The sequence below is a fragment of the Lagopus leucura genome, unplaced genomic scaffold, assembly GCF_019238085.1.
Source record: "Lagopus leucura isolate 7727_CA_CO unplaced genomic scaffold, USGS_WTPT01 Super-Scaffold_739, whole genome shotgun sequence".
NCBI classification, from domain to species: Eukaryota; Metazoa; Chordata; class Aves; order Galliformes; family Phasianidae; genus Lagopus; species Lagopus leucura.
Genome location: NW_024962255.1, coordinates 9,755,890 through 9,781,329, shown reverse-complemented (window position 1 = coordinate 9,781,329; position 25,440 = coordinate 9,755,890). Strand labels below are relative to the sequence as shown.

At 36.6% G+C, this 25,440-nt stretch overlaps 1 protein-coding gene across 5 annotated transcripts in view; it reads left to right on the top strand.

Moving 5' to 3' along the window:
• Positions 1-25,440, top strand: part of CTNNA3 (catenin alpha 3) — a 418,023-nt gene that overhangs the window by 129,980 nt on the left and 262,603 nt on the right. The window contains exon 8 of one of the 5 annotated variants that reach the window (XM_042862650.1): positions 21,057-22,217. The exons of the other annotated variants lie outside the window; for them this stretch is intronic. Coding sequence (XP_042718584.1) covers positions 21,057-21,164 — 108 coding nt within the window. The 3' untranslated portion in view covers positions 21,165-22,217. Of the gene's footprint in view, positions 1-21,056; positions 22,218-25,440 lie in introns of those variants that run through there. 5 annotated transcript variants of the gene reach the window in all.

Genomic DNA, 25,440 nt, shown 5'->3' with positions numbered 1-25,440 from the left:
TTTTTTTTTTTTTTTTTTTTTTTTTTTTTTTTCCCACTGGACTTGATTGGAATTGATCTCAGGTATAAGCTGGGAGAGGTACAGCAATGGCAAGCTGTGGCTGCCCAGGAAATGATAGTGCTGAACTGCTCCCCTGTTTTTGAAATATTGAAGTAGTATAACGTTTGCTTCACCTCCTTAGGAATAGCATGGGCCCATATTTATATTCAAGGTCAGGCTGGATGTGGCTGTGAGCAGTCTGGTCTAGTGGCTGGTGACCCTGCACATAGCAGGAGGATTGAAAGTAGATGAGCATTGTGGTCCTTTTCAACCCAGGCCATTCTATGATTGTTTGTGGTGTCTTTAAAATTAGCAAGTAGCTAACACTCTAGTACTTCAGAATGTAAATGCTATTAAGGATGCTTTGTTTTATTTCAGCAGTAACTCTGTTACTGGGTGATTATTGTCAGAAAATCTGGCATGCGGTATAGGATGGGGATCTTCAAATGAGTTGCCAGTAAACTTTCCTTTACTCTTTTAATTGTCAGTGTTTCACAGAAACTCCACATTTTATTGCAGCCGCTAATGTCTGATTTAATCATATATGTCCACATTCACGTAAGTGGTAAGAACTGAGGTTGTGTCATCCTGTAATTGTGTCTAATCTAGTGCTGTTCTGTAAGCGTTATGGATAGTTACTTTGATCAAATAAAATTTTCAACTGATTAATGTATGAATAGAGAGAGGCTGATATACTGACTCTCACTGACAAATATGTTTTATCCTTGAATAATCCTACAAACCCCAGCTTTGTATCACAATCTGGCCTTATGTATTTCAAGGTTGAAATAACTTATTTATCAGGGTCAGAGATTTCATTAAATCAAGACTTCAGAATACTTGATTGTTTGGTGATCTTTCAGAAAGCTGCTAGCTGTTCATAACATCAGGGCTTAATATATGCACTAAACAGAGCATCTAACTAAACAGACCATCTGTTTAGTGTATTTGAGTTAAAAAGGTGTATCATAATTGTAAACTAGCTGTATATCTAACATCCCATGTTAAACTCTCCCATGTGTCCAAACCGCATGATTACATCTGTCTGTTGCTTGCTACTTTTTAAATGAAATGCACTGAGAAGCACTGTAGTTTAGTGTGCATACTAGCTTGGCTTTGAAGTATTTGCTAATTGGTTATTATAATGTATGTTAGGTATGTAAAAGTGTTACAAAGAACATCTGCTCCTGTCATAATAGATGCCACTTTTCATCAAGACCAGTATGTTCAGTTGAATAGGTCATTAATTACTATCAGAACCGGTTCAACTGTGAAGAATTTTTCATCTCACTACAAAGTGGTTCATTTGGCTAGCATAACTGTGCAAATGCTGATTTCTAACAAGTCCAGATGAAAGGTCCTTTTCCTCAAGTAATTTTTCAAGGAAATCTTCCTGTATCCAGCTCTCAGATCTCTTAGGGTATTTGACATTTTCAGGTAGGAAATGTTCAAGAAATCTGACAAACCCAGCCCCTGAAGAAATGTTGTGTGGTTATAATATTTCGTGGCTGTTAGAAATCTGTTTGTGCATATATATGCTTTCATTTTTCACTTCAATACACATATAAAATATAAGAGTTCCAGTTGCTTCAGGAACTTTAATTTCCAATTTCCTTATCTTTACTTCTAGAATCAAAGTGTTTCATTAATGCCTATTTCTTCCATTAAGCTTTGAAAGGATATATTTCATCCTCAGCCTACAGCTACAACTGGTTGAAGCAATTTTCATGGTGGCTATAGACAAATGCATGCTAAGGAAATTAGCTTTTATTGTACTCACTGTTGGTTCTCTTTTTTATTGCATATTCTTGTGTGAATTCTCAAATGTATGCATATTAAAATTGGAGAGAGATGGTTTTAAAACTTTATGTATGAGTATTTCCAAAGAGGTCACTCGTGCTGCATGCATAATAAGCAGAGCTGAAATAACTCCAGATTGCTTGCTTTGCACATTTGGCACAGCAAGCCTAGGATGTATTGAGCAGAGGTGCAGACATGTCCAACACAGGAAATTTCTTACGCTTCAACATCCTGTGCATCTATCTGTAACACCTTGCCCTTGTGGTCAACACTGTCGTGGTGACAGTTTTCTATCTGATAGCCACAAAATAGAAATACTGTGGAATTAATCTGTATATTTGTTTTGCATATTACATGTATTTTAAGAAGCATGTTTGGAAAGTAGCTTTTTGTAATTGTGGAATAGGCTGTCCTTCTGGTTATTTAAACATGGCATAAAAGTAATTAAATGTGTTAAAATCTGTAGTTTAAGCAGATGTGTTAGTGTATACGAATTTGACTGCAGTACTATAGGAAAAATGTGGAAGTGAAAGAGGACTTGTTCAGAAATATGAACTGTAAGGTTGCTCAATGTGTGCTGAGATGGAGCTGGAGGAGGTGGAGGAGCACTCTAACAAGTAAGCTGAGCAATGTCACTCTCAACTTTGAATAACGTTCCAAGCAATCCCCTGCAGAGGTCTCTGCTGGGGATTTGGTCATAAGGGAGCTGCTTAATGGAGTGGAATATTAAATTTATAATAGGAGGTGTTGGGTATGTTGAAGGGCAGAGCCAGAATTTACATTCAACAGCGAATGGGAGAGGTGGTTTGAAAAGACGGGATGCCCCTTCTAGCTCCAACTTCTGTGTTTGTGTGGTTATAATCAGCTGTTCACAAAGAGTCAGGGGCACCTGGGCAAGCTGTGTTTCAGGAGGAGAGGTGCCTGTGGATTGCACAAGGCATACGAGCATTACTGTGCTATTAAGAAATATTCTTAACATATGAGGTGTTTACTGCCAAGGCATGTACAATATAAGTATGGTCAATGCTGAGGTGTCATGTCAGAAGAGAAATACTGTCCAGAACTGAGCAGTTTTGCCCAAGAAAGGTTCAAAATAATCATGAGCTATCTAAAGGAGAGTGTCAGGATGCATCAGAGTCTAGAAATTATGGAGTGGGATGATTTGAAATCTTTATTTGTTGCAAAGACAAGATGATCTATATTCTACTGTAATGGTAGACATAACAAGAAGCAGCACTCAGTAGCATTAAAATTTTCCTATTAGGGATAATTAAGTACTACAACAGGTTGTTGGAGGAAGTTGTCAAGTATCCTACGTAGGAAAATAGTTAGAAGTTGGTTAGCCACACTTTTGTCAAGGACGAAAGTATTGTGGCTGTTCTCGCCAGAGTCAAGTAATGGGTAAAGTGATCTCCCCAGATTCTTCCAGTCTTACTTCAAAAATAAATTTTCAAAGATGCCTTGAATCAAAAGAAATAAAATCCTTTGGTATTGACGTATTTCCCCTGCCTTGCAAAGAAAGTAAACCCATTTTTGGCCCAGAAAACTTCCTAGAAAAATAAAAGCTGTTGTATTTTTCCACAAATAGAAAAAAACAAACAAACATAGAAATACTCTTTTGAGTGAGGATGGTCCTTGTTAGGTAGAAGAGTAGAGACAACAAGTAGGTTTAGAGATTTTAGATCCCTGTTCGGTGTGGGATCAGGGGCGTTCTTGCCAAAGTTCCGTCTGTTCAGTTTTTGTTCAGATGTTTTCTTGTCACTTCCGCATTGTGTTAGTGCTCCAAATGAAGACAGAATTGACTGAATGAAAGTTACATTCTGAAGCTGTGCTGGTTGTTCACCAAAATGTAGGTATCGCAAATAAACTGAGTTGTCACAGAGAGTTCACGTTAACAATAACATCACCTGATTCAGGAGTGTTTTCATCTGGGGAAGCTTATGATGCTGTTTTTAATAAGAGGGCAGCAAGTCAAGGAATATTTGTTATTCTACAGAAAAGGAACACCCTTCTACCGCCTCGGATTTTCTGCAGTTGGCTAAGAAGTCCTTTATTCAGGACTGCAAAATCTGTCAATGTTAGTCTGCATTAATCACACCTATAATGGTAACTGCTAAACAGGAAAATCATACTTCAGTTGAAGTTATGTGGAAAGATGCATAAAAAAACAAACAAACAAAAAAAAGCAAAAAAAAAAAAACCACAAATCATCTGTATAAGTATATAGATTACAGTGCCATACATATGGCATAGCTCTGCCATGTGTATGGCAGAGTCTACAGTGAACTTAAAATGCTGAAAGTTCCGCATTTGCATTTCATCACAGCCTCCTTGCGGCTGACCCATAGAATTGAGCTCTCTTTCATGGTGATGTTTGTCAATGGCTCACTGGAGATCCATAAGAATATTTGTTCTTGAAGAGAGGCAGTCCTAGAACAGAGGTAGTACTTCTGCTCAGAATAGATGGTTGACATTTCTGTCTGTTTCCTGTGGAAATTTGTACAGAGTTTCTTTCTATCTACCTTAAAGAAAGAGAAAGAGACTTTGGTACAAGTGTAGTTGTAATTGCGTGAGACAGTCCTGCGGGATGGAGCAGCACAGAGGGCCACCATGCCTGAAATGCAAAAGATGTAGGGTAGGCAGGATATTTTTCCCCTCAGTGAGCCACTGAGAATGACTAGGAATCTACTGTAGCTTATTTGTATGCTAATAAAATAGTAGATGTAAAAAGAAAATGGGGGTAATATCCTGATACATTTCATTGCAGCTTAATAAACTCAGCACACTTGTCAAAATAACTCTTGGGTGATTTGCAAAATTAGTTGTATATATTCTATGCTACTCAATTTTTGTTTGAAAGCTAGGCATCTGTTCTGCTAATGCTTTTAGCATTGCAGATACTGTAACTCCTATAACATACTCTGGCCTGGCTCTGTTTTTGTATTGCACGTGGTTGTGAGCTGTAGATACTCCAATTCTATAGCAGAACAGGTGTAGAAACAGCACAGAGTTGGCATAGGTTATTTGCTGAAGGACAAATTCATAAAAAAAATTAAAAAGTTCTTACTGTTGTATCTGTTTGTAAAAAAGAAAATCATACAGTTGCTAGGAGAATATATTTAATTGAATGTAAAGCAGAGGAGGAGATCTCTAATGGCCTCTTTTCTATATACTTTTTCCTGAGAGCATAGGTCCAAACAATTGCTGAAAATTAGCTTCAAATTTAGGAGTTGTGAATTGGCCTCCAAATTTGTCTTCAGCTTTCTACAACTGTATTGCCCAAGCTTTTAAAGAGCTAAGATAATAACAAAACTGGTAAAATTCTATTTTGTTATTTTTATTTGATATTTTATAGTCCAGATAATTAAATAAACTAGATGCAAAGTTTTGTCTTACCAGTGCAAAAAAGCAACACGATGTGATCTGCAGGACGATTGACATGTAGGTAGAAGCTATGTGCAGTGAAGTCTGTGTTATGGGTCCTGAATGAATTGGATGATGTGGTTGCCAAGCTACCTGCCATCATATTAAAAAAAAGTCGTGGCTGTTAGGAAAAGTCCCTGGTGACTGGAAAAAGGGAAACTTCATTGGCTCTGGAATAGATTGCCCAGAGAAGCTGTGGGTTTCTCATCCCTGGAGGTGTTCAAGGCCCTAGGCAGCCTGATCTGGTGGGTGTCAACCTTGCTCATGACAGGGGGTTGGAACTTGCTGAAACTTAAGGTCCTTTCCATTCTATCATTCCATTGTATTTTTTTCATATTGGCCTATGGTAAAAACAACTTGTTTTCTATAATTGGCTTACAATTATGTCAGAATACAGAACAGTTTTTTTCTTGGACACTATGTCAAATTGGAAAAGTTGTTTTTCACTGAGCTGAAGTTATTTGGGCCATGATATACATGCAGCATTGGTATCAACGGAGTTTGCCTTTTGTTTCTTCAGTTGTACTCTGGTATTCAGTGCAGGTACTGCATCTGCTTTTAGACTTATCTAAATAATTGCAGGCTGTTTTCTTTTTTTTTTTGTAGCAGGTAGTTTCTTGCAAAATTGGCTGCCCACACATCTCTATCATATAACAAGTTATAATATGCCATTTAATTTGTAAAGTATATGATTTTCCACAAAATCTCTGAGACGCATTTCCCATTTTTCGTATGAAATCACCCTGAAAATGTTGAAATTATTTTAGATGTTGGAATCATCTTTACTGGGGTATAAACTACAGAAAGCCTTCTGAACAAATACTTTGCCAACTCCAGTCTGTAACTTTCTTAGAGAATTTGATCACAGTTGACAAGGGAAATAGGATTCCACAGGGTGTTATATGAAATTATAAGATAATATAAATGGAAATATATTTTCTTGTGAGGAGGAGTGAGAGCAACTTCTCTATAATTGAGTTACTGATAAAATTGAATTTAAAGGGGCCAGCAAGCTCTTTTGATGTTCAAAGGCTCTAGTCCGTAAATTTGGCCTGCCTGAAGTTACTGCATCTTAACACATATAGCTTGATCAAAAGAAAAGTAGAAAAAAAGAAGTTCCAGAAATCCAGACTGATTAAGTCAGTCTTTCTGCCTAGTGATGGAATTTAGTAAAATATCATTTGGCCTTCTCTGATGTATTGTCCTCTTTGCTCAAAGGATTTAAAGAATCTTCTAGCCTTTGTATAGTAATTACACAGTGAAGCAAAATATACGTTTATAATGAAAAGATCTTTGTGATCAATTCAAGTTAGCAGTTTTCAGGGGCTGTTGTCCTGAAATACAAGCTACAGTAATGCTAGAGGTCTGTGAAAATGTTATCTTCTCCTTAAGAACTCAAATTTACGTCTATGACAAACTTGAAAACAGAAATAGTGTGTTCTGTGCTGGTGTATTTTGTATTGTGGTTTCCTCTTCTGTTTCTATGAAATGCAAGTACTATTACTTGAAGAGCTTCTGAATGATCCTGCCAGCAGTGATCTGAAGGAAGGGGGTGTCAGTAGCAATGAAAAATGTTTGTGGTAGAAGGTCCAAGTATCTGATATCTGAACCACAGCAAGTATGGGTTCTTCAGGAGATGTGCATTCCCATTAATAGGAATTTGTACTTTTTATGTCTATAAAGCTAGACTGAAATGTGGCCATTTTAGAGCTCAACTGACTAAACTAGGTCTCTGCACAGGCCTGCTAATCTACGAGTGTGAATCTAACTGGAGTATTAGAATCTACTATATTTTATATGTATCAAGCATTTTACTTTCTACTGTGGTGATATCCATATCATTTCAGTATCTCATAAATATCCTTTGACATTATTTAAAGTAGGCCAAAGAAAATATATTCAGGTGAAGTAGTTTTAGCATAATGAGAAATTTCTCTTCCTTTACCAGTAAGTTTTTGTGCTGTTCTATAGCACTTTAAGAGCCAATGAGGAAGCCAATTTTTATGGAATGTGGAAAGCATCGTAGCTCATTTTAAGTGTGCATCTAATATTCCTACATGCCTAGTAATTTAAAACTTAGCCTCCTTTCATGGTGGCACAACTCTGTAATTCTGTTAGGCTGTTAAAAATAATATAAATCCATTCAGTCACTGACAGCAGTCTTTTTAAAAAAAATTTTGTGGTGATTTGGGATTATAAGAGTTGTGGAGAAAGGTGACCTTGCTGCAGGTTTAAGTGCAGCAGTTCTTGACACAATCTAGCAGATAACAACACTAATGCTAACTTAATTATGTTGTTAAATGCATTTGGGGAGAATTACTCTTAACAAATCAAACTACTGACGATCATATTTCATAACCTGCTTTTAATCTTCTCATGGTTGTGTTTATGATAGTTACAGCAATATAGTAAATTAAATGTGAATAGAAGACTTACTTGTATCTCCATAGACAGATGTTTTTTATTTGAACTAAAATAGAAAAAACAACTATACTTGAAACATCATTCAGGACAAGAAGATTGCAATTCTTGTATTTAGTACAAAATATTTCAATTTTTAATTTTGCTATTCAGTCTGAAGCACTGAGCAAGAAATGAGTCTGATTATACGTCTTGAATTAGTTATCCTAAATAAGTATAACAACCTTCACATTGATTATATCATCACGTGTGCTTATATCTCCACGAAATTATATTTATACATCTTAACTTTTTATTACCCCCTGTAGGGTTTAAGTTTCTCATTGATGTTAATTAGAAAATCTGTATGAATTAGAAAAAGATGTAACTGTAATTTAAAAAAAAAAAGTGTTAGTACCTTTTTTACTGCTGCCTATTTTCAAAAATTCTACTGACTATGGAAGAGTTGAAAAACAAGCTTTAAGTTACATTTGGCGTGAGTTTTTAAGTAGCTTTAGGAAATCATGATTGCCTTTTGTGCGGAATATACTACTTGGTATGGAAGATCGGGCAGCTCTGGTTCTTACCGATCCAAAGGCAAAAATGTGCTATTATAATATGGTAAAACTCCTATATGCCCATCTATATGCAGGCAGAATTTGTAAATTTGTTCAGAATCACTATGGAATAACTTGAGTTGGAAGGGACATTGATAAACTTAGTTACAACCCCTGTTGTTGGCTTGGCTGCAAGCCACCAGATCAGGCTGCCCAGAGCCCCATCCAACATATCCTTAAATTTCTATAGGGGAAGGGCATCCACAACTTCTCTGGGCAGCCTGTGCCCCTGCCTCACCACTTTTATAGTAAAGAAATTTCCATTTAACATCTAACCTCAATCTCCCAGTTTTGTTTTTGTTTTTTTTAGTTTAAAATCTTTCCCACTTGTTCTATCACAGTCAGTGTAAAAACTTGGTATTCCTCCTGTTTATAAGCTTTTCTCAAGTACTGGAAGGTTTCAGTGAGGTCTCCTCCAAACCCAGCTCCTTCAACCTTTCTTCGTGAGAGCGATGCTCCAGCCCTCTGATTATCCTCATGGTCCTCCTCTGGACCTCTTCCAATAGCTCCACATCTTTCCTGTGTCAGGGACCCCAGGTCTAAACGAAGAACTTCAGATGGGGCCCCATGGAGACAGATTATGAAGACAAAAATCACCTCTGACTTCCTGGCCACCTCTCCTCTCCTGCAGCCCAGGATATAGTTGCAGCCCAGGAAGCCAAGTGCGCACTGCTAGCTCACATCAAACTTTTCATCCATGTCATAGTTCTATGTTTTTGTTTTTGTTTTGGTTTTTTTTTTTTGTTTCTGGGTTTCAGTATTCCACATCAAAACATCATGCAGTGTACAGGGCATTAAAGTGTCACTGCCCCAATTCCCAGTACCTATCCCTGTACATTACAGCAATCACGGGATCTGGCCCTTCCGGTTGGGGGGGGCGCTCTCTTGCTGCCTGGCAGTGGGTGCTGGAGGTGCTTTCCTAGCTGTTCCAAGCTTTTCAGGTTTGACTCGGTCCCGGGAACTCTCTCTCTCTCATCTTGTCTGATTTATTAATCTCAATTTCAATTAAATTGTATATATTGTGTTATCTTGTATTCTGATATTATAGTAAAATAAGTTTTCCTCCATAGATTGTTGCTGCTGTTCTTTTCCTCCCTTCCTTCCTTCCCATTTTTTGTGGGACTGGGGTGGGGGGGGGGAGGGCAGAGGCCTGTCGCCCCTGTCACAGACATAGATTGGTCTGGTCAACTCCGTGACAATCCATCAGGAAACTGAAGTCCTTCTCTGCAGGGTTGCTCTCATGAGTTGTTCTGCCAGTCCGTATGCATATCTGAGATTGCCCTGACCCAAGTGCAATGCCTTGCACTTAGCCTCGTTGAATCTTATTAGCTTTATATGAGCCCACTTTTCAAGTCTGTCCAGGTCTGTCTAGGTGGCATCCCTCCCTTCTGTTGTATCAACTCACCACTCAGCTTGATGTCATTAGGGAACTTGCTGAGGGCCACATGCGCTCAATCCCACTGTCTATGTCAGTGATAAAGATGTTGAAGAGCATCAGCCCCAAAACAGTCCCCTGGAGTACACAGACCTCCACCTGGACATAAAGCTGTTGACCACAGCCCTCTGGCTATCATCATCCAGCCAATTTTTTACAGATCAAATATTCCACCCGTCATATCCATGTTGCTCCAGTTTAGAAATAAGGATGTTGTACAGGACTGTGTCAAAGGCCTTGCACAAGTCCAGGTAGATGACAACAGTTGTACTTTTATGTAATTATTGCATTTTATTTTACCATGACAGTTTTCATTAAGAATATATTTATTCAGAGAATAGCTAACCCAATAATAGTAATCTCAATATAAAGGTTTGCTGATATACCTTTCCAATATTATTCTTATTTTGAAACTGTGTGGTTTAGGCACAACAAGGTTTTCATTTTAATTTGTGTGGTATTTTATTGTTGCTTAATGTACACTTCTTGGAGAATGTGCAGAATGTATTTGATTTAAAACCATAGCTAGCAGGATTGAAATGATTGTAGCAAAATAAAAGAAAAAGCTTGTTGAAGTGTTTGGTTGAAGCTATAAACACAGATGTTATTTGGAAGTCATAGACACCTATCATTTCTATGTCTGCACAATATTTTTATCCTTTTACTTAGTTTTGTTTCAGTGTTAAAATGAAGGTTTAAATGGGATGGGGAGTGAGGCCTTTGCTTCATTACCTTAAACACACTTTAGTGAATGTTTGCTTTTATTGTATGTTATTATTTATCATCATTTTTACATTATGTATTCCATCCTATGCAGTGTATGTTCAGTTGACCTGCAACTGCTTTTTGTATTTTAGGTTTGTAGTTTAAAGCTCATCAGGGGGTCTAAAAGGTTTTCATTTTTAAAATGAGTACGTAACTACTGGTTTGACAATGTAGAGGCCCGGCAAATGTTAATTTTACTGCATTTTTTGTTGCAGCAGATTAAAGAAAATTAGGTTGATAATGTAGCTAGGAATAGTTGTCTTTTTCTATGAGGCTTGGAGTTCTGCAAGTCCATGCATGACAATGTCTCATCCTCCATTAAAAAGCAAGCTGACAGTTATGTGACATCAGAGCTCTGTGAGGAGTTGCTTTTCCTACTTCATTTTCATTTTGCTGTGCTGGTTGCTCAGGGAAAGGCTTTGCCCCATCCTCTGCTCTTGCTTAAATGATCAGACCTACCAGAGGAGCCCTTCTGCCCATTGTAGCCTCTTATGTGCAGACTGTAATGCTTTTGGATCTGACCTCACATCTCTATTGGTAGATAGTCATATGAGGCAGCAACATTTTTTTGTGCCATGTGCAGATAAATGCACCTACTGTGACAGGATGCTTACATACATAGAATAATCATTCCTTACATCTTAAAGGGTAGTCCTTATGATTTGGAGAACTTCTTTTATATGCCTCAAAACTTTTTTTCCTTCATCTAATAAAATGATCATTTTTCTTGCAAATTTTTCATCAAACTAGAACAGTAAAGCAATTACCGTAAATTTATGTGTGTGCATGCACACAAATATAGGACATTGTGATATTTCTATTTCCCACTTTTGAAGCAGGATAGAACCAAATATGTGAAGTGTAATGCAAAATTAAAATAACGTTAGGGTCTGGAATTCTATAGTAAAAATAAATGTTTCCAAATAATTACCAAATGAATTTTTCTGAGAGAAGTGGGATATGCCTTTTGAGGAGAAATTGAGTTTGAAAGGCACAGCAATGTGATTTATTGTGTGCTCCAGGATAACGAATCACACCAAAATCCTATTTATCTAAACTATTGCTGTTGGCAATTAATCTCAAACAAGGGCATGAAGCATACTGGGAAAGATGAAGTGAGGAAATAGAAAGGTCCCCTATCTACTGTGGGATCTTCTGTAATACCTTTATAGTCCAAAGTATCAGCGAGACAAGATCAGGAGGAGATTTCTCCTCTTCCTACTTTATCCATTTTTGTAATTCATTTGGCTCTTAAAGATCATCTTGGTGGTATCATATTCTTCTTAACTTCACAAGTATACCAACATTTACCTCATACTGCTATCATCAGAAGGGCTGAAAAAAAAATGAGCCATTGTGTAGACAAGGGCAAGATAACTCATCTTGAAGAGTTTCATGTTAGTTAATAGCATTTAATAGCAACATATGGTAGGTAAATATGTTTAATTGATTGAGGGTTCTTTTGTTTCCCCTCTGGGATGGGAACTTGGACAAAAGGATTTGTTCTCAGTGTAATTATATTGTAATATTGTTAAGTATTTGTTAAAATGAAGAATTGAGAAACTTGTCTCCTGGAACTATTCTTTCAGGATATTTGAGTGATTTATTTAAGACTTGAACTGCGAGATTTTCATCCACAACTGAATATCATATGGCTCAAATTTCTGGGCTACATGACTTATGCTGTAGCAGTTAGAAACACTGCTTGGGATCTACAGGTGAGCTCAGAATTTAAATGTCCACGAAATAAGTACATTTTTTGTTTGTGCCTATTAGTAATTATGATGGATGCAGAATTTGTTTGTTAGGGAAGTCTCTCACAGCAGTTGCAAACCAAATTGTTTGTTACATTTCCCTTCTCCTCATACTTTATCTCCTGTGAAAGTCACTGTTTTAGATTTTATGGCACTGATGGGTAAGTGCTGCTGAGTCAATGCTTGATTAGTTTCCAGCTTGTCCTGTGAGAATATTCTGTTTAGATACCAAACAGTGAAATTAAGTTTTCAGAGTATTATGGACTTAATAGAACTGCAGTTAAATTGCGTTGTCATTATGGTGCCATCCCCAAAGTTTCTATGGCCAGTGACTAAAGTTCCCCTCAGAGTGGCTGCCACATCCTTCTGCCACAGTGCAGCAGTCTCTTCATTTTCATTACTTTTTGTAGCAGTGTAATGTTTTAGCCATACCATCGTGGACTCTCATTAATACCTATTTGAAACTATTTTGAGGAGAAATTGTGTAAAAATGGACTGGTCAAGAGAGAGTTTCTTTTGTCAAGAAAACATGAAAGGCTTACTGTAACTGTATGTTCTGTGCATTTATATTATCTAATGATGCGTATTGATTTCATTATTAAAAAACTGAATTTTTTGTGACATGGAACAGAACAGCTTTCCTTAGTTTGCCAAATGAAAGCTTTGGAAATTATGATTAGGTGATATTTATGTATGCTTTCTTATGTTAAAGACCCAATCATTTAATTTAATTGAGTCAAGTGTCTTTTTTTAATATTGATGTAAACTCTTCACAGCTCCTTGCACTTTGTACTCATCACACCTTTTCCACACTTGTGAAAGGGCAGATGAGCTCAAAATATGCATATGGCTTTTATAAAATGCCTAGCACCTGCACAGTATTTTGAGATTTTAGACCTGATTCACATGTTGAGTGGCTCCTCGTTATTGGGACTTGTACCTGAGGGAGAATACAACTTCATTTTTCTTCCTATTCTTTAATCTTATTATTTGTTTTTGCCTAATGAAAAAACATAGCCAATTATTGATTTCACAGAGCTCCAGCTGTTGCTGGAAGAACTGTCAGGGCTAAGGGTCCTAACTTTCATTAGAGGAGCTTTGAGAGAAAACACAAGCTGCATCTGTATTAGTGAGTGCAACTGGAGCAGATGTGTAGAGCGAAACAGTTGGTGAGGAGGACCTAGAGTCTGCGTTGTGCATATTTTCTTTCAGATCATGTCTGATCTTGCGGAAGGAGCACTAGCAGCATTGGAAGCATTCCTGGAGCACATCCTCTGATTTAGTTTCTTGCAAAAGGAGAGCAGTTTTTTTGCTTTCAGACCACTATACAGTGCCAGCCAAAAATGTGATGAGTTTGGCTCCTGAAGTGCTTGTCTCATCAGTCTAAGATGTTAGTGTAGACAGACTGAGAGCTGTGTATGTTCAGATGGATGAGGTGGAAGTTCCCTGCCATTTAAACTCTGGAGTTTGTCAGATGTACTGAAATTATTTTTCCTCAGCCAGTACTGTAATTTACAGCTACAGTTAAATAAAAGCAAGGATGACTACCTCTCAGAGTAGGTATAAGGTGAGCACAGATAAAGAGAGCAACAGATAATGAAAATGAGCTGTGTTTCTGGTAGTGGATGAGTGCCACAATTCCCATTCCTTCCAGGCTATGATTGTTTTCAAGCAGGAGCATCTTACTTGTCTTAAATGTTTGCTGTAATCTGCCTGAAAGCTACAAAACTTTCTGTAAACAAAAGATATTAAAATTCACTGGAAAAGTCATCAGTTCCCCTTCACCCAGACTTCTATATAATCCTAAAATTCTCTGAAAAAGTGTTGTAGCATTAAGGGTGTGATATTTGGCATCTGCTTTTCCTCAGGAATATTTTAATGATTAAGGCTTGTTATTCATCTCCTAAAATGCCAGAGAGTAGAAATGCATTTTATACTGAGATATTTCTGGAAAAACAGAGTCAGAAAGCAGCTGGAGCACATTTCACCTTTATTGAGGACTTCAGTAAATGAATAGAATAGTGCCACAAAAATCTTTTCTGACTCTTTTCAGAAAAGAAGATTCACTGTGAAACCATAGCTGTGACCTTAAGCATTCTGTGCCCTAAACGGTTCTTTACAACAAATGTGTGTCTAAGGTAGTCTTTCACAGGAGGACTCTGACAAGATTACAAGACTTCTAGGTTCTCTAGTAGCAGTTCTATTCCTTATATCAGAATTCTGTTGTTAGAAAGAGATCTTCTAGAGGCAAAGAACAGGTCTGTGTATCTACCTATAGGTATTTGTTTGGTCAAGTTTTATGATGACCGAAATCTCTGCTTCCAGAATCCCAGGACATATGCCTAAAAAATAGCTCACTGAGCATTTATAGTATACATTAAAATTAAATTTGGACTAGCATCTGTCGGAGTACTGAGGTTTCCCATTATTCAAAGTATGTAACCAGGGATGCTGTTTTGTATGTGCATTAGTTAAGCAAACCTGGGGAAGATGTAGTCTAAATGCAAAGGTGATCGCTGTGAGATAGCATCAGATGTAACCTAGGGAAAATGATATCTTAACTAAGGACAAAGACTTGTGGAATGATGCTTTGCTGAATCCAGCTTATGAGCTCTATATAAAGGGCTCTAGTACTGGTTTCTACCAGTACAGATATATAGATGTAGTTTTTTTTTTTTCCTTAAGTTTTGTGTGCTAAAAAATCCAAGCTGGAAACTTCCTTTCATCCTTTCCAGTGGTTATTATACAAGTTCTTCTCCACGACAGAAGTTCACTTCAAATCTCTTCCTTAAGTATGACTCAGCAAAATTAGATATTATCCAAGATAAGCTGCTGCCCAGGGAGGTTGTCAAGCTGCCTAGGGTGGCTGTGGATGCTCCTGGAGGTGTTCAAGGCCAGGTTGGATGGGGTCCTGAGCAACCTGATCTAGTGCTTGATCTAGTGGCAGCCCTGTCTGCAGTGGGGTGAGGGCTGGATCTTTGAGGGCCCTTCCAACCTAAGCCATTCTACGATTGTGTGATAAGTTCTTACTCGTGTCTGTTATAGTGATGTAAATACCCCTTTTTCTTTATGGAAAGTTGGCTGAATTGACATGTTTAGGATCAGATTTACTATTTTGACAGCTGTATAGTTTTACGACTTCATATTAAGGTTGAAGCTGATGAATACATTCAAATCGTTTTTCCCTGCTGTTATTTCCAGTGGGACGAGCACATTCTTAACAGACAAGATTTCATTTCTTTATGCATGACCTTGTATTTCCCATCAATTTCAATCTTCTTTCTAGCTCCTGCAGTCTTCTCTGACATTTCTCTTTCAGTGTAAACTCCCATCCACTGCTATTGATAATGTTTCATAAATTTGTTTATCAGCAAATTTCATTAGCATAATTTTACTTTACTGTAATAAAAATAGAGATAAAATACAATCTTCTACTAGCCCCTTACTTTCTTTTCAGTCACTGATATTTTGCTTCTCTTTTAACTAATCAGTCACAGAATTCTCCTTGCTAATCTTTCTGTTTTCACCAAAACTAATAGTTCTTTTAAGCAGTAGAGCAGATGCTGTGTCAAAGTCCGAATTAGAGCTTTGGCTCAGAATAGTAGTGTCCTTTCAAGGGAAGAAGTTACAGAGATGAAATATAGAATTAGTGAGGAAAAGCCTTAAATATCCTTATTGGTCAGTAAAGGGAAGCACAAGATTGTGGTCACATTACAAGTGTGTATAGGTAATATGACATAGGTAAATGCCAGAGAATAAAGGGACAAAGAAAGCTGGCAGAAGGCTTTTGAAATACATGGAACTGTAGAGCTTTCAAAGCTTGCAAAAATCCAACTGCATAAGAGCCTGTTTTAAATCCTATGGGTGCAATTCTTTTTGTTAGAGCCTTGTCTAAGCAACCTAACATCAAGCACCTGTTTTTGGAATGTTTTGAATCATTATTTCTATGATTCTATTTTTCAAAAAACATATGGCTGTACCAGTACAAAAGGCTTCCTCCACCTGAAGCAAATGTCAGAGTTGCTAGGGGCTCCCAGAGCTGCTTTGCTGTTTTAAGGCTACTACTGCTTGTAGTGAACCATAAATAGCACTTAAAATTATACCTCCAGCTGGAAGCCTTCATGCAGTCTTCCTTCTCTGAGTTTTAAAATCTCTCCAGAGGGCACCATTGTGTCAATTTGCATCTGAAAATTTAATAAGCATGAGTTTCTTTCACTGATCTGGGGGTGATCTATTCAAAGGAAGAGAAAGTAATAGCAGAGACATTTTCATCAAGCTTCTCCTGGGATAAGGGAATTAGTGGACATTTCATGAGCCTGAATGCAAGTAACCTTAAGTGGAAGAACTCTGGTGTTTAAAATGCTGCTATTATGTCACCTCACAGAGGATGAATTTTTTTTAAAGGTAGAAACCTTTAACAGATTCTTACTGTTTTATTTTACTATTAACATAATAACAACTATGATGGAACTTTGTTCCTAAAGTTGGCTCAATCTGGTAGTGGGCATGAATTATATCTTCTTTTTGTCTTCTAATTTGTTTGAGCTTCCTTTACAACACCCATTAGGAAAATGAATAAACAAACATATGCGTATGATTACTTAATAGTACTTCAGATGTTGAATAAAATCTGAAAGATAGAAATATAATCTCTTAGATAATAATCTATTAGAATATATTCTATTACATATTATATAATAATATATAATATATTATATAACAATAATCTATTAAAAGTCCAATTTAAGTGAATGTTCATGGAAACATGAGCAAGTCATAAAATATTTTGACGTACAGCAGAACTGTCCTTCTCACACTCTAGCAATGAAATATTAGAGAGTAATGTGACATAAGGTTAAGCTTTTAGCGCAGTCATATCCTCACTACATCCTGTTGTTGCTAGTTCTGGTTGTTTCCTTTTTCCCGTGTTTGCTGTGTCCACTAGAGGAATATTACTTTCTGACAGCAGGAGGAGAAGGCAGCATTCTGGGAACACATGAAGGGGATTAGTTAATTTTCCAGTACTCAAATTCTTGGCTGCCACCTTCTTCCATTAGGCAGAAATATGATGAGCTCCAATTTATGCCTGCACAAAGATGATGAAATGTCTGTGATCAATTATTAAATCTGTAGAGTCAGGTTTTATGCCACTGTAAACATTTCACTAATTATGTTCACATCTCTGAAAGATTTTGGCTATTTTTGCTAGTTCTTTAGGTTCTCTTTTCTTACATCATCATGATAAGCTGTAGCATCCGATTATCACAGTCACAAAATCATAGGGGTTGGAAGAGACCTGTACAGATTGAGTCCAATGCCCCTGCTGAAACAGGCTTTCTACAGTAGGTTGAATAGGCAGGTGTTCAGGTGGATCTTGAATATTTCCAGAGAAGGAGGCTCCACAACCTCCTGGACAGCCTGTGCCAGTGCTCTGTTGCCCTCACTGTTAAGAGGTTCTCCTGTATATTGGTGTGGGACTTCCTATGTTCCAGTTTTTGGCTATTGCCTTTTGTCCTATCACTATAAGTCACTGGAAATGATTCTGTGAGAAGAGTCTGACCTTGTCCAATTGCCTCCCATCTTGTTACTGTGAGAATATACTATAATATATCTTAATCTCAGAATTGTTTTAAAGCTAATGAAAACTAGTGATTATTGCTGTGAGAGAGGCCTGTGCTGTGCAAGCTGTCAGAAGAGCGACAGTCCAGTCAGTCATCTGAAATAAGTAATGCTTATCAAGAATTTCAGTATCTTCTAATGCCATTGACAGACTAGGATGACCAAAGTGTAAGCAGTAAGATAAGAAGTGGCATAAAGTAGTGATGGACCACTGTTCTCAGTAAGACAGCTTACTCAAGATGTGAAATTGTGCGGTGCTAAAAACTGTGGAATGGTTGATAAAATTGAAGATGTTAGTAATTCTGCATACAGGTTAGAAAGTAATGTTTTACCAAGTACTTTCTCTAGGCAACTGAGGCATTTGTCTTCCTGAATTTTCAATGTTTCTGCCTGATTTCGAGCTTGATTATGTTATAATTAGCCTGAAATACGTTCATTGCCTTCGGTGCAGTTATGTTGTCCTTGTTTTTTAGTGCCTGAGAAAATAATAAAGCTAAATGCTGGTAACTGGTTTTGGAATAAAATTAGGAGCATTACAGAAGCTGTATTTTTATGATGATTGTTAATTGTAGAGGTTGCTCCAATGGCTTGCTTGGCACTTATTGGAAGTTGTTTACTAGCAGACAGGATTATAGAATTATCTGGATGATACAGACTTCAACACCTATTTAATTTGTCTAATTTTTTGAACTCATTAGTCAAACACCTCTTAAAACTATGATTAACAGCAAGGCAGTGATTTTACTGCAAAGGCATACACTGAGCAAGAAGACCATTGATTTTATTTTTTTTTCTCCTCTCAATGAGCCTGCTAATGTAATGGAAGATTAAGCTAATGAAAATTTTCAAATTCATGGGCTGTTGGGCTGTTTGTGAGGGGGGAAGGGGGGGGGGAAAGCATTTTTGCCAGGTCATACCTTCTTTAAAAATGGGCAGGGAGGATGTTTCAGGAGGAGTCCAGAGATTTGGTACCTCAAAGCAGCAGTGAACTGGATCCTGTCACTTACAAAATGTGGATAAATGTACATTATTCCTTTTCCAGACAAGCTATATCATTTGTTGAGAACTACCCAACTCTAAATATTCACCCATTCCCATTCTTCTCCAAGTCTTTGATACTGAAGATATAACTTATTGGGTTCCCAGAATTTTGGATGCAAGACAGTTCAAGTGAGCTTTTATGGGCGTACATTAAATGGGGCTTTTAAATGGAAAATGAACAGTGCTAAAGTATGATACTTGCCATCCGAAGTACACTTGACTATGTGTTGGTAAATATTAGGCAAGTCTTGTGAATTTTCTGTTCTAGAGCAGAACTGGAATCCTCCATATAGGAGGAAGAGCCTGAAAACAACATGAGACTGCTTGTAAGAGGTTTTTGATGTTTGCACTGGATAGATGTGTGAAAACCAAACTTGAGTGAATTGGTCTTTGGAGTCCTCTCAATGTTTACTTTTTTTCCTCCTCCTGATAGAAATTAAAATTGTTTCTTTGTGATAGCATGAGAATTAAGGGACTCCTTCCCTTTGCAGTATTTTCAGAATTGCCATTTAGCTTGAAACATGTTATTACTCATGGAAACAGGCATAACTGAAGAGAAAAGCTTACTGGAAACATCTTTGCCCCTGTTGTTATATCGTGTTAAGTAAAATGAATAGAAAAGCTTTCTTAACCTAATACTTAACGTGTTTTGAGTCTTTAGCTTCTACTGGCAAATTTCTACTTCTAGTCTTCTGCTGATTTGCATTACTTTTTTTTCATGTCATCCTTAACATTGTCAAGTCAAAATTGAACTGTATCTGTTGAAGATGGAATTTTGCATGTTTTTTTTTGGTTGTGTTTTTTTTTTGTTTGTTTGTTTGTTGTTGTTGTTTTTTTTTTTTTCAATGAAAATACATTTAGACCCTGGAATTTTTCATCCTTAAAGACCAAGTGGAAGAGCATAGTACAAATGAGATATTTAGTTTCAGTTTTCCAAGATATTGTTCCCAAAATCGATCATGATGTGCAGGCTGAAAAACTGTTCCTGAACAGATTTTGATGGTATTCATTTTCTTTTGGAAATAGGAAGTGCTAAGTGATGTTAAGAATCAGTTTATAAAGTTCACAGCACTGACTGAGCTAATTAAGATTTCTTTCACTCTGATGCTGAGAGAACAGCAGGTCAGTAGATGCCTTGCTGTCCTAGATGCCACAAATATTAAAAAAAAAAAAATTCAGGGGTGCTTTTTACTCCACACTTGACTTCAGTAAGGTTAAATGGCTCCACTTTCATTCTTATCACCACATTTGTCATTGATGATAGCGAAATGTGGTTTGAGCTGGTTTTGCACAAATATCAATTTCATTTAAGTATGGAAGAAAAATCTTCCATGTCTATCCTATTGAACAAAACTGTATTGTATGGAGACTGTTTCCTAAGTTCTAGGAAACATTAAAAAGCAACACAGATTACATAATGTAATTTATATCTGTACAATCACTGTAGTATTTGACATGTTAAAATCTGATGATGACTGGCTGTCAGCATTTTGTGGGAAGCATTCAGAAGCATTCAAATTCATCAACATGACTATCTAAAATCCCAATATCAACTTTGGGAAAAATAGAGATTAGGAATTAATTTGTTTATAAGATTTTTTTAAAATAATGTCTCCTTTATTTTGGAATTTTTACTTTGGCTTATTTTCACTCTTTATGTAGCCAAGACAACGTAGCTTGAATTAAGAATTTAGTAACATACATTGGCAAAAAGAGTGAATAATATGTTGGCAAAATGTTTGGAGATGGGAGAATCATATTTTTACAAAGGTAGCAGATATATTTGAAACAACACTCATACTGTTTGTGTGCTGTTAAGTTGCAAGGAGGAGGTGAATTGTACTGGTTTGGCACAAACTGAAGAAGTAGAAATTGAGGCTTAGAAAATACCTATGAAGAAAGAAAGAGCTGGGTATCCTTAGTCTAGAAAAGAGAAGATTAGATATGGATGAAACAGTTCTTCAATATGTAAAATACTGTTGGATTTAATACATTCAGAAGAAGGTATGTTGTAGCCATTTAATTCCTTGAAGTAAAAGTGCTGGAATTCAATGCTAAAAAAAAAAAAACACAACTGAGATAAGGAGATGCTGCAAACTTAAGGATGTGAAATGCAAATAAACAAATACATAGTAATAAAGATTTTCTTTGTTTCCATTTTAGTGTCCTGCTTCCGAAATTCATATGACTACATTTGGAGGTTGTGTCCAAGAAATTTTTTTAACTAAAGGTCCTTGTTCGTTGAGTGGATGCCTGATTGCCTCCGATTGAATTCCGAAACAATAGCTTAGAATTTAGATGGAGATGGTTGATGTCAAGATGGCCTGAGTATCACACTTAGTTTTCTGATCTCTTCAACGTGTATACTGTCACTATTACATACAACACAGCTCACTGTTATTTCATTTATGCAAGATCAAAACCAGACAGATCACGTCCTTGTATCATAGCATTCATATAATTAGCAGAGTGAAATTATTTCCTGCAAAGCCTAACGGATGCAAGTCATCAGAAGATGAAGTTATGAGGAGTGGAATTTCAATGGATATATAGCTTCAAATACCTCAAGCAGTACTTCAGTTATTTCTAAGAATTTAAATAACCTTACATCCCCTGTTAAGCAGCAGAGCTCCACTAATATCAAGAAAGCTGTCTTAATTTAAACTTGCTGAGGTTATGCCTATGAATCTTTAGAGAGAAACAGAAATAGTTACAGTCTTTCTAAATTTTCTTTTGAGTAAATGTTTCTTGTCAGTGCAGTGCAGCTCCTTATCTTATGCATTTGGGTGTCTTGTAATGTTAATTGTGTTCCTTGGGTTCTTTTTCACAAAGGCAGGTGCTAGGGGAAAAGGTAACAAATAGATGTATGCAGCATATAGATCTGATGGGGCTGAATTAGGGTTTAGGTCCAGCTCTGTTGCCTATATAAACCAGTAGAACTTCTCCTATGCTGCCCTATCTTAAAGATCACTTTTGAATTGGGATATTAAAATAGAACCATCTCTTTCCACCACTGGGTCCAGCTCTTGTATGTGTGAGTTATAGTCTTCAGTAACGATGTCTCTATTACAAACAAGTCTGTGTTATGGTTCTAAGATTGTGTTAGAGTAAATACAGTCACACTGAGCAAAGAACTAATACTTTTAAGTGTTGGTGACTCATCCACAGTAATTTAGCAGGTGGCTGCCTACAATTTCCCGGTGCCATCAATCTCCTAGGTAGGATTATTTCCTGCCTTCATATGTATGGAGGAGGAAATTATACACTGTGAATTTCTGATGATGGGGATGATATGTAGCCTTTGTATAGAGTTTTTTACCTTCAGGGCAGTTTGCAAGTATAACTTAATGTTTTAATTCTTTATGTTTTAATTCTTCTAATGAAGAAGAATTTATGAATTTGTTTTAATAATTCTAATGTTTTAATTCTTCCCAGTTCATATGCTGAACTTAATGTTCAGCATCCACTTCAAAGTTAGTAAGTATTGCTATCCCTTTTTTATAGTGTGGGGAATTGAAGCGAAGGAGTTAGCACAGCTTCACAAGACTTTGGAAGGAATCATGTCAATAATTTGCCTAGATTTTATTCATCATTTCATGTTTCTTTATTTATCCCATTGTTTCCTGGTGTGAGTATTGAACAAAGTGTAATGTCAGAGTGTGCTGATATTAGGTAAACAATTGCAAGTGGTACATGTTTTAGAAATTCATAAGCTAAGAATTTTAAAACTTCTGATTCATAAGGCAGTATGAGGTAAAGACATTCACATTGTTTTACATGCTAGTACAGCTGTGGAGAATGGCTGTAAATCAGATATGCAACTTTGTCTGTCCACGAAAAGAAAAAGGATAGATGTATAGTTACAAAAGAAGAACTGAAGAGGCTTTCTGTTTCAAATCTATAATAAGTGGTTTCTTTGTTTTTCTTTAATTCCTGAACACTTCTAGAAATAAGCTTGTGATTTCTGACTAAGGATTTATGTTTAGAAAAATAAGTGTTTGGCTTAATGAACTGTTAACTTGTGGTGATAAGCATCCTTTTGTAGAATTTAGGAGTAATGACCTTTCTTAATGCTTTCTTCTTTTATGGTTAATATGATGAGCATAGACTCAAAATACTTCCAATTTTTCGATATGGTTTTAGGTCACTGTAAGTATTTGAGTCCTTTTGGCCTTATGTGAAAAAAAATAAAAATAAAAAAATTACGACTTGATCTAGTAATTACTTAAATTCATTCTTACATCTGTATGAAAGGTTGGTTTTTGTGGAAGTAAATGTAGGTTTTTTTTCTCCACTTCAAATATATTTTTATTTTTGTGGGCAATTCTTTAGATGTACTGGTCTTTGTCAGATCTTACATCAGTACACACCAAAAGCTTAAAAATCTGGAAAAGTTGACAAAAGTTGACAACACAGCAAACTGAGGCATAACATGCTAAAATGAGGAGTACAAAGATCAATTCTGTTATCCAGCAGAGAGTACTCATTGTTCAGTACCAATGAAATCTGTCTTTATAGTGATGAGCATCCAAATGTGTACTTTCAAGACAACTAACGCACATTCCTTTTGCAAACTTAGCAACTACTGCTAAAGTATTTGTGTAAAGCTCAGCATTACCAGTTGCTGGGAAGCTGAGGAAGACTTTCCTGCCTTGGAGGGACAAGTTACTTCTCTTCAATTCTGTTGCATCTCATGAGCTGAATAGCCCACTGCATCTTTCCTTCAGTGTGAATATTTATACAGTTTCTCTCACGTATTCTTTTCCTCAAGATCTCAATATTTGTAAGAACTATTTTTAAGACTTCTTTCCTCTACAAAATTAAGCCAAAATAGGGCAACTTGTTAAAAAGTAGCAAGAAAGGAGGCAGAATGACATATGCACAGATATAAGTATTCAAAGCCATTGTGATTTCCTGAAGAAATAATGCTTAAGAGACAGGCAGAAAAATTCAGCTCAAACAGCTCTGCTTCTCTAAATATTATTCCTTTCTCCCAGCACTTTTGAGAGCATTACAGAAGATGTGATAAGTAAAGACAACTTTAATACAGCTGTTTACTAAAGCTCTTGGGGAAAGTCTAGCAAAATATGCTTTCATAAATAAAACAGAGTTAATTAAGAACCACTTGAAAAGATAGCACAGGGGAAAGTTGGGAGAAAATTACCATGTAATGTGAATGGTGGTTAGCAGAAGCATAATTCTAGCTGAAATGAGCCAGATATCTTACTGGGAGCTTGATTCATCCATTCCTCCTCATGTTGGTTAGCATCTTATTAAACAAATTATGCCATTAAAATTGATGGAACTGCTTGGCAATAATAATGGCAGCAGAATAAGGCTTTCTCTATGCAAGTCACTGCTAGAAATGTGATAAATGTCTGATAAAGTTAAAGAGAAGGATACTGTGTGAATGCAACAAAAGATAATTTTAATATACATGTTTATTTTTCAGAAGTCAGAAGCAAGTAATCTTATATGAAATGTGGAGGGACAGTGGTAATCTGTAACACAGTAAGCAAACAGCACATTTTCTAAATAAGATTTTATGTGGCATAGTTACAAAAGTAAAACAAACCTGATCCTTGAGAATAGTGTCAAAATGTGGTCACTAGACTCTTAGCCTGTGCCAAAGGACATAAGTGGCAACTCTTAATGGTGATTGCTCTTAGTAAACAGTTTGGTTTGAATCCATTTCTAAGTGGTCAGATGCTGAGCTGCATGATTCCCGTGAAGGTGTTTGAGAACTGGTTTTGTTTTTCCAAAGTGGCATGGTGGCTGAATGATGATGTCATGGATGCCATGAAGTCTCTGGATAAATAGGCCAGTAATGAGAATGAGTTACTTTTGATTTTTTTTTTTTTTTTTTAAACTGCACTGGGGAAATAAAGCACATCTTTGGAGGCTTTAGAGAGGCTTTCTTTAAGGTTTTCTGTGGTTGGAACTACTTTGTAATTTCTAACAGAACAGTTCTCTCAGTGTCTTGTAATACCTTCTGGTTGGTTTTTGTATATGTTTCATTCATGAGGGATGTGCCTGGCTAATATTGTCTGTGTTAGATTTGCATTTTATGATGTAAGATATGCAGTCTACAGTCATTTTTTTTATCAGATCTCCTCATGAACTGGCTAATTCTACCTTAGCGCTGTAGTTCTTGACACGGCTGGAGGTTACTCTTTAGGAAGTAAAAATAAATTACTAGCCCTATTTGCCTGGTTGTTCAGGGAAAGACAGCTATTAAGACATTGTCACAAGTGTGTACATGCTGCCATTAGAACTATTCTCCTCAGAGCTTTTCTGAGGCCTTTGAGCTGTGGAAGCGCTGCATGGTGCACTACATAGAAACCTGCAAATTCTCAAATTCACGTTCATGAGGTGGGCTGTTTATTTAATTCAGATAAATGCTGTCTGTTATCCTTACGTTTAATCAAATACGCTTGTTAAAAATCTTTGTTTTGAAAATCGATCTGTAATTTCTGTCACAGTTACATTTTTTTCTGATCCCATTTTATGTCCATATTCCCCTGTCTTTCCACTCAAGAATGGTGGA